This window comes from Bison bison, unplaced genomic scaffold (genome assembly GCF_000754665.1).
Source record: "Bison bison bison isolate TAMUID 2011002044 unplaced genomic scaffold, Bison_UMD1.0 scf7180017864352, whole genome shotgun sequence".
In the NCBI taxonomy this organism is placed as follows: Eukaryota; Metazoa; Chordata; class Mammalia; order Artiodactyla; family Bovidae; genus Bison; species Bison bison.
The window spans coordinates 6,871,968-6,881,719 of record NW_011494924.1 but is presented as its reverse complement, the minus strand read 5'-3'; the positions used below and the strand labels follow the sequence as shown (position 1 = coordinate 6,881,719).

The window sequence follows — 9,752 nt, the reverse complement described above, 5'->3', positions numbered from 1 at the left end:
ACTGGAATTCCATCACCTCCACTAGCTTTGTTCGTAGTGATGCTTTCTAAGGCCCACTTGACCTCACGTTCCAGGATATCTGGCTCTAGGTGAGTGATCACAGCATCATGATTATCTGGGTCATGAAGATCTTTTTTGTACAGTTCTTCTGTGTATTATTGTCACCTTTTCTTAATGTCTTCTGCTTCTGTTAGGTCCCTACCTTTTCGGTCCTTTATCGAGCCCATCTTTGCATGAAATGTTCCCTTGGTATGTCTAATTTTCTTGAAGAGATCTCTAGTCTTTCCCATTCTGTTGTTTTCCTCTATTGCTTTGCATTGAATTCACCTATTTAGATCTCTTTAACTTCTCTCAGAAATGTTTTACAATTTTAAGTATACATGTCATGCACACAGTTTGTTTAATGTGTTCTGTAGTTTTTCATGTTTTTGAATATTACTGTTACATATTTTTTTATTTCCATTTTCAATGCTCATTGCAAGTTTAGAGCAATGCAAGAAATTTTTGCATATTGAGATTTTATCCTGTGACCTTGATAATCCTTTATTAGTTCTAGCTACTTTTTTGTGGACTTCTTAGGATTTTCTACAAATAGAATTATGTCTGTAAATAAATAATTTTGCTCATTACCCAACTGTATGCTTCCCATTGCATTTTCTTTCTGTATTGTATTAGTTAGCACTTCCAGTATGAAGTTGAGTAGAAGTGATGACAACAGATATCTCTGTCATGTTCCCCATCTTAGAAGAAGGCATTGTCTCTTATCAGGCTTCATATTAGCACTATGATTTTGTTAGATGCTACTTTCATTTTGAGGAAGGTTCCTTTGGTTCCTAGCTGAATAAGAGTTTTAATCAAAGGTTGTTCTTTTTTAGTAAACAGCTTTTCTGCCCCTATTGAAGTGGTCATGTAGTTTTTCTCTTTACTTCTGTTAATATAGTGATTTATATTGATTAATCTCTTAACATGAACCAACCTGGTGTTTCTGAAATAAAATCACTACTTTGTTATTATGTATTGTTTTCTTTACATATTGCTGGATTTGAATTTTTAATATTTTTATTAAGGAGTTTTGCTTCTATGTTCCTGAGGAATATTGGTTTGTGGGTTTATTTTCCTGTGATACCTTTAGTATCAAAATGATTCTGGCTTGATAAGAAAGATGGGGCAGTGTTCTCTTTTCCTCAGTTTGCTAAAAGATTTTGTGTTGGGTTCATGTTATTTCTTCCAAAAATGTTTGATAGAATTCACCAGCAAATCCATCTGAACTTGTAGTTGTCTGTGTGGGAAGGTTTTTAAGTAGAAATTCATTTATTTAACAAACTGTGGGATCAGTTGTTCAATTTCATTTTTGTTAGTTATAGTACTTTTTATTAAAAGAAAAGATTTTCCATGGATTACCAATTGATTTCTCTTTTGAGATATTTTTGTTGCCTTCAGTTTAAAATTAAAATGAAATTTTGATTATCCTTTTGGTTGGTTGTGGATCAGGAAATCAACAACTCACATATCATAGAGGTGTGAAAAACAATTCAGAATCTATAGAGTGTAAATGGTCCCAATGGAAGGAAATAACTAAAACATATTTAACTTTTGAACTAAAAATTCCAGCTCTATGGATTTGCTCCATATTAAAAAAATTGTATAAACTTAAAAATGTCTGACAATTTATAACATCAATTTTCACAAGAAAATTAGAAAAAACAACAAAAAGATATTAATAGAGGGATTGCTAATAAGGACACGAATAATATGAAAAACCATGTAAAAACAGTATGGCAACGGTATTGATATGGGAGAGACTCTTTTGAATGTTGTTAAGTGAGAGAGTAATGGGGTGGCAAAGAGTCGAACACTACTGAGCAATTGAACATGACAATAAAAGCTGTGAAACAGATTTTCCCAGCATTTTCTTCCAAAGAAAATGTAGATGACTGCTTAAGAAAATTTTCCCAGATTATATGGCAACTGGGTTGGGATCAGACAGTTTTAGGAATGGAAGGAATATTATTCTCAAATTATACTGTTACATACCAATTGACATTCTTGGATTTAACAGGTGTGTTTAAACTTGAATCCAAAAATCTACATAAATGTTTTGTAAGTCTCACATGTGTGTCTCACTACAGAACCAAGCAGATTTTCACTTTAAATTTTGTCCATCGTTCCAGGTTGTAAAAATACCTGCCTCCATTAGGCTGTCCTTAAGCTCTTCCTACATAGAAGTGCCCAGCTGGTGATTAGGGACATGCCATGGAGATAAGTGTCTGCCAGCACTTTGCTTGAGTGCTAATAGGTGCACAGGTATGAGAATAGTGGACACCTGAGACAGTAGAGGAGAAGAGAGTTAGATTTAGGGGTGGAACTTCTTCATGGGATTTTCAAAGGTCTACAGGGTTATTATCAGGAGCCTCTGTGTAATGAGCCAAGGAGAAATAAAGGTTTGGGTTTGGGGTGGGGTTCGCTGAAGTTAAGCTTTGAGATCCAAATGCAGGATTTCCTTAAACATTGGGGTATATTTTCAGTCAGTTGTTGGAGCTTCCTATAGCTGGATGAGGAGGGCGCTGATTTAGACTCTAATTATCTAAGAGAATCCTGGGAAGAAATTAGGACAAAGAGCAGAGGGGTGACCTACTCAGAGCCTGAGACATTGTCTGGGAACCTAGACTTAGGGCCTTTTTGAAGGCAGCCTCGGTATTGAGAAGCCTCTGGTGAGCTTTTAGGTTTCCCATTGAACAAAAAGCTGAAATGTAATTGAAAAGTTCTGAAATGTAATTGCTCAGGGATGGGAAGAACCAAAAGTTTGTTCTGCTTTCCCCAGACTGGATGCCCTAAGCCCAGGCTAATTAAAAGCAGGGTCCTCAGTGACTAAGTCCCCTTGGGAAGGAGGGAAGTGGGAGAGAAGGAGAGAGAGAGAGAGACCCTTAGCTCCCCACAACACTGTTATTTCTGGACGTTTTTCCTAACTCCTCCCCGAGGACAGTTTTCTTCTTCATCATGCATGGAGGCAGCACCAAGAAGCTCTGACTCCTGTGTTCAGCTCAGCAGTAGCCAGACAGGAGTAACCCTGCCTGAGCCCCAGAGAGCATCAGAAGTGGCAGAGGAGCCCGCGCATCGAGGTGAGTGTCTTCTCAGGGTTCCCCTGTACAAAGGAAAGTGTGGGAGAGGATGAGGATGGGGAGTTCTGGCTTGGCTGCCTTCTAGAGGAGGACGCCGAGAGTCTGGAGGCTGGGCCGGGGAGCAGCTGCAGAGCGGAGAGCAGAGGCAGCTCTTCTCTGACCCGGTGCTCGTGCAGGCGCAGCTCCTGATGTCGGTCAGCAGGCGCCTCTCTCGTGTTTCTTCATCTAGTGGAGGTTACAGAAAACTGGAGAGAAACAGACCCATTGAGATTTCCCAGTGGTTCTGTCTTTGAAGCCTGGATTCCCATCAGTGAAAGATTTCCAGAGGTATTGGGGAAGTCTCAGGAGGGGATGAGAGGAAGGGAAAAAGGTAATGTGAAGAACAAAGGCAATCCGAGAACAGTAGGATCTCAGAGCTGCGGCCTTACTACCCTGGCCAGGACCATGTGGTATTCAGTCATAAAGACTGTGCCCATTCACTCACCATTTGTCAAATTTTTCAGCATTTATTTGGCTCCAGAATGTTTATATATATGTATATGTATATGTGTATATATATATATATGTATATATATATATAATATATACAGAGGACATTTCTTGCCTCTTTGAATTTACATTCCAGTATCATACTTCCACAAAATAAATGAATTTCTGCTCCTGCTTCCTCGTTTCATTTTTTATCGCATGATGGATGAACTATTTTATATACTTGTTTAAGGAATAGCTTCCTTTCTCTCCTTGAACATAAGCACCACACAGGGATTTTTAGTCTGCTGTGTTCACTGCAGCGTTTGTTTAATGTTAAGTGAAGAAGCAAAGTAAGAAATTGAATGTATGACATAATGTCAGATAGTAATAAGCGCTATGAAGAAAGCTAACTGTCAGGAATGAACAGGTCTTTCAGGTTTTGGGGGAAGGTGAATGGAAAGAGTCTTCCGAGGAGATGAAATTAGCATGGCGGGATAGACAAAGTTGGGGGCAGACATCCAGGCAACCTGAGTACTGAGCACCTTGGACCTAAACTTGTGGAAGTCAGGTACCATCTTTCTTTCCTGTCAAGACTTTTGCGGGATGGGGAGGGGGGATGGTGTAAGAGAAGATTGAATCTGCAAAGGGAAATCATCCGAAGCTCCAGAGTTTCCATTTGGAATACTACCTGATTTGTAACACAGAGATCTTAAAATCTGGGGAAAGCAGAGATGGTGCTCTGGGACCCTCTGCCTCTCTTCTGCTGAACCCTAGGGGATCTCTGTAATACCCATCAGGGTGAAGGGTGGGATAAAATTCACTCTTTTGAACATTCTCTGGAATGTCACTATATCATCTGCTACAGGTAAGCTAAGAGAAAAGAACAAACCCTGGATCTAAGGGACTGACTCAGCATCATAACGGGCCAATTTTTAAGGTCTTAACCTGTGAAAATGCACATCTAGTGGGGAAAAAAGACAAGAGAGGTGTTCTTCACACAAGTGGAGAGGATGCTATCTTCATCCATTCCAGGCAGTGAACTTCAGCTGGACCGGAGGAGACAACATTTAGGTCTGACTTTGTGCAGAACATCCTCACAGGGGCACCTCACCTGGTCCCCAGATTGGAAATGGTTCCTCAAAATAGACTGTCCTTCTCTCTTGAGAGCAAGACCTTGTGGAGCAGCGTTTCTTATCTTTTGATCTCTAGGTTTCCCAAGGAGCAGAAACAAGGACTGAAATATGAGCAATCACTCAAGTGCCACGGAATTCTGCCTTTTAGGGTTCCCTGGGTCCCAAGAACTACATCGCATTCTTTTTGCTATATTCTTTCTCTTCTACTCAGTGACAATAATGGGGAACACCATCATCATTGTGATTATCTGTTGATAAACATCTACATTCCCCCATGTATTTCTTCCTTGGTCATCTCTCTGCCGTGGAAATGCTGGCAACATCTATAATCGTCCCCATGATGCTCTGGGGGCTGCTGCTCCATGAGATGCAGACAGTATCTCTGACTGCATGTGTCACCCAGCTCTTCCTGTACCTTGCTCTGGGGACCACAGAGTTTGCACTGTTGGGAGTGATGGCTGTGGACCGTTACGTGGCTGTCTGTAACCCTTTGAGGTACAATACCATTATGAACAGCCACACCTGCATCTCGGTGGTGATTGGGTCATGGGTGTTTGGGTTCCTTTCCGAAATCTGGCCAGTCTATGCCACATTTCAGTTTACCTTCTGCAAATCAAACATGTTAGACCATTTTTATTGTGACCGAGGTCAGTTGCTCAAACTTTCGTGTGGTGACACTCTTTTCACAGAGTTTGTTCTGTTTTTAATGGCTGTTTTCATTGTCATTGGTTCACTGGTTCCAACAATTGTCTCCTACATCTACATCACCTCCACCATCCTCAAGATGCCCACTGCCTCCGGCCGCAGGAAAGCCTTCTCTACGTGTGCCTCCCACCTCACCTTTGTTGTCATCGGCTATGGCAGCTGCTTGTTCCTCTATGTGAAACCCAAACAAACGCAGGCAGCTGAATACAATAAGATAGTCTCCCTGTTGATTTTTGTTTTAACCCCTTTCCTGAGCCCTTTCGTCTTCACTCTCCGGAATGACAAAGTCAAAGAGGCCCTTCGAGATGGAGTGAAACGCTGCTGTCAACTCCTCAAGGATTAACTCTTCTCTCAATTTAGATGGTGTGATCTTGACTTTAGATGAGTCAGCTACCTAGAAAATGCTACCCTTACCATTGTCCCTATTCCAAAAATAAAATACAATGTACACCTCCTGATCAGGCCATGGAAGTAGAAGGAATGCAGAAATGATATCCAAGCTGTACTCACTAGAAACTCACAGTGTTTGCTTCTATTTGCTTCCCCTGTGAACTCAAGAAAGTATATTTGGAGGATGTGGGAAGACCTAGAAAAAAGAAAAGCATACATTTTCATAAATGTTCTATTGGACCCATACTGGTTTATAATTCATCTTGAAAATGTGTTTCCTGGGGAAGTAATGAAATGGGCGTGTGAGGGGTGAGATGGATGGATAATGAATTCAAAGGCAGAGATGTGCACTTTGTTCCTCATAAGCTCTTCCTAGTTCTTTCCCTATACTTTTGTGAAATTTCTTGACAAGATGGCTGTAAGTTTTAAAATATCCTGTTTCTCTTTGTCTCTGTTTGTTTCATATTTTCCTGGACTCCTTGCTACCAATAAGTACACATGATATAGCCATTTTGCCACAGAATGAATCTAGAGGGGTGATATGGCGATGGGAATCCTTCTCACTTGGCAAATATTGGTGATGTGAAGATATGGAAATATTTTGGTCAGAAGGAGGAAAAACTTCCTTTCGCTACACTTCAGGGCATTGCTTTAGCCCCTCCCTTTTGAGGTGTACGTGTGGTAGAGACAGAGAAGAGTGAAATGACTAGTTCTGGAGGGAGCATCTTGTGTTTCACTGTCCCTGAGCACAGCTCTTTCTGTTCTGACCTCTCCCAGACCCAGACTTCAGGCTGAAGAATGCATTTTGAGTCTTTGTTTTCAAATCCAAGTGTCCCTTTCATAGGTTTTCTCTGCAGGCCGACCATAACAAACGAGTACTACCCACTTCATTTCCAGTTCCTCAGCAATGTAGGGCATAGCTGTTTGGCAGGGTAATGACTGAAATTTCACATCGTCGGAGGAAGGGCTTTGGAGGTAGGAGTTTACTGAAAATGATGGCACTCAGTACCTCCTACCAGCTCTGAATTGAGAGGGGCAACTGAGCTGCCCAGCAGAGGCTGATGGGCTTCCTTATGTTTTCCAAGAGTACTGTGTGAGGATGCCTTTCTGTCGGTGGGCATAGGCAAGACCACTTTGCCTATTGAGTTACTTGTACTGAATAGGACCCCGAGAGAAGGTGGTGAGCGAGACCTTCAATCCAACCCATGCTCTGCTAGCAGCAAAGAGGCCCTGGTGGGACTGTGCTGGCTGAGAAAGGGTTGCAGACTCAAAGACAGGGACCCCTTCCTCTCAGGTTCATTTCATGAGGTCTCTTCTTCCTAGAGGAATCCCATTGTTCTAGTTCACTCACACAACAAGAGAACTTTTTTCTGATTTTCACAAAGCCTTGCACATCCTAGGCAGTATCCTTTGAGGTAAGTAGTATGATGTCCATTTCACAAATGAGAAAATAGGATAAGAGATTAAGTGCCTTGCCAAACATTACTCCGTCATCAACCGTATCATATTCATCAGGTTGGAAAAGAGTAAACCTCTGGGAATACTGAATTGATGTGAATTCTGGAGAATAGACTTTGATACATTTCTTATGAGAATATAAAACACTGTGGTCAAGGTAATTACAGAGTCTACTCATGGGCATCACCAGATGGTCAATACTAAAATCAGATTATGTTCTTCACAGGGGAGATGGAGAAGCTCTAAACAGTCAGCAAAAACAAGACCTGGAGCTGACTGTGCCTCAGAGCATGAGCTCCTTATTGCAAAATTCAGCCTTCAAATGAATAAGGTAGGGAAAACCACTAGACCATTCAGGTATGACCTAAATCAAATCCCTTATGATTATGCAGTGGAGGTGATGAATAGATTCAAGGGATTAAATCTGGTAGACAGAGTACCTGAAGAACTATGGATGGAGGTTTGTCACACTGTACAGGAGGCACTGACCAAAACCATCCCAAAGAATAAGAAATGTAAGAAGGCAAAGTGGTTGTCTGAGGAGGCCTTAGAAATAGCTGAAGAAAGAAGAGAAGTGAAAGCAATAGAGAAAGGGAAAGATATATTCAACTGAATGCAGAATTCCAGAAAATGCAAGGAGAGACAAGAAGGTATCCTTAAATGAACAATGCAAAAAAAATAAAATAAAATAAAGTAATGGAAAACAATAGAATGGAAAGACTAGAGACCTCTTCAAGAAAATTGGAGCTATCAAGGGTACATTTCTTATAAGAATGACCACAATAAAGCTGAAAAATGGTAAGGACCTACAGAAGCAGAAGAGATTAAGAAGAGGTGGCAAGAATACACAGAAGAACTGTATAAAAAAGGTCTTAATGACTTAGATAACCATAATGGTGTGGTCACTCATCTAGAGCCAGACATCCTGGAGTGTGAAGTGAAGTGGAACTTAGGAAGTATTAGTTTGAACAAAGTTCAGTTCAGTTGTTTCTCAGTTGTGTCCGACTTTTGCAACCCTATGGACTGTAGCATACCAGGTTCCCTGTCCATTGCCAACTGCCAGAATTTACTTAAACTCAGCTCCATTGAGTCAGTGATGCCATCTAACCATCTTATGCTCTGTCGTCCCCTTCTCCTCCTGCCTTCAATCTTTCCCAGCACCAGGGTCTTTTCAAATGAGCCAGTTCTTCGCATCAGATGGCCAAAGTATTGGAGTTTTAGTTTCAGCATCAGTCTTTCCAATGAATATTCAGGACTGATTTCCTTTAGGATGGACTGGTTAGTAGAATAGATGCAATTATTACCCCAAGGGTCAGAACTTTATCCACTAAAGAAATAATAGAAAAAATAGTCCTTCCTCGACTGCCACAAATGACTTTCATTCCACCCTTGCTTCCCTCTTTCTCTTTCTTTTTCAGCAGTCTGAGAGATGGTTTAAAACATAGACTAGATTGGGTCTGTTCTCTGATTAAAAGCTTCTCTGTTTCTTATGGTCAAAACCCCAAGTCTTATAAAGCCCTGCAAGATTCTTAGAAATGCTTTTTTATAATGTCATCTGGTAGTACTCAACCTTCATCCTATGCTTCTAGAAATGTTGACATTCTTTCAGTTCTTCAAGGGCAATGTTACATGCTACTCCACTTCTTAGAGTGTCTATCCCATCTCTTATCCAGCTTTGCCAAGTTAGAGTCAAATACCACTTAATTATCACCCTCTTGTAGATACTTTCATACCCCAAAGTCATGTTCAGGCTCCCTGCCAAGTCCTCTCCAAATACCCTTGTAGTAGATGGCTGTGATCATTGTCCAGATCTGCTTCAGGACTAAGGCACTCATTCCCCAAGCCCAAAGCCAGGACTGTCCCCAGTAATTGCCCTTAATTTGCCATCCCCAGTGGCTCAACAGTAAAAGAACCCATCTGCAATGCAGGAGATGCAAGGATACGGGTTCAGTCCCTGGGTCAGGAAGATCCCCTGGAGGAGGAACTGGTAATCCACTCCAGTATTCTTTCTGGGAAAATCCCATGGACGAGGAGCCTGGTGGGCTAGGGTCCATAGGGTTGCAAAAGAGTCAGACACAGCTGAGTGCCTGAAACAGGCTTAGACTGAGCAACTCAAACTGTAAAACTAAGGAAGGTGGAATCAGTGGCTGCTGACCCAGGAGTGCAAATGCCCAGCCCCTGTGTTTCAGGTAGGGACACAACTCAGGACACATTGAAAGAGCTGTCCTAAGTTGAGAACTCCCTGGGGGATTGAAGCCTTTGTTGCTACACTACTCAGCTTCCTCTCTGCCAAATATCTCCTCCCTCACACCGGTACAGGGAGTGTTCCAAGAGCCTATTCAGACCTAAGGCAAACTAATAGTTTGTTTCTCAAATGATTCTCTGCAATAACAGATGCATGTATTTGTCTAAGAGTGTGTGTGTTTATTTATTATGTAACATAATACTTTGGCCACCTGATGCGAAGAACTGACTC

At 41.4% G+C, this 9,752-nt stretch overlaps 1 protein-coding gene across 1 annotated transcript; it reads left to right on the top strand.

Annotated features, from left to right (window-relative positions):
• The first annotated feature begins 4,831 nt into the window (after positions 1 to 4,831).
• LOC104999505 (olfactory receptor 9A4-like) lies at positions 4,832 to 5,771 on the top strand. Its single transcript, XM_010855041.1, is given in 2 exon segments — positions 4,832 to 4,974; positions 4,976 to 5,771. Coding segments are annotated over 2 exon segments (939 nt in total).
• The last annotated feature ends 3,981 nt before the right edge of the window (positions 5,772 to 9,752 follow it).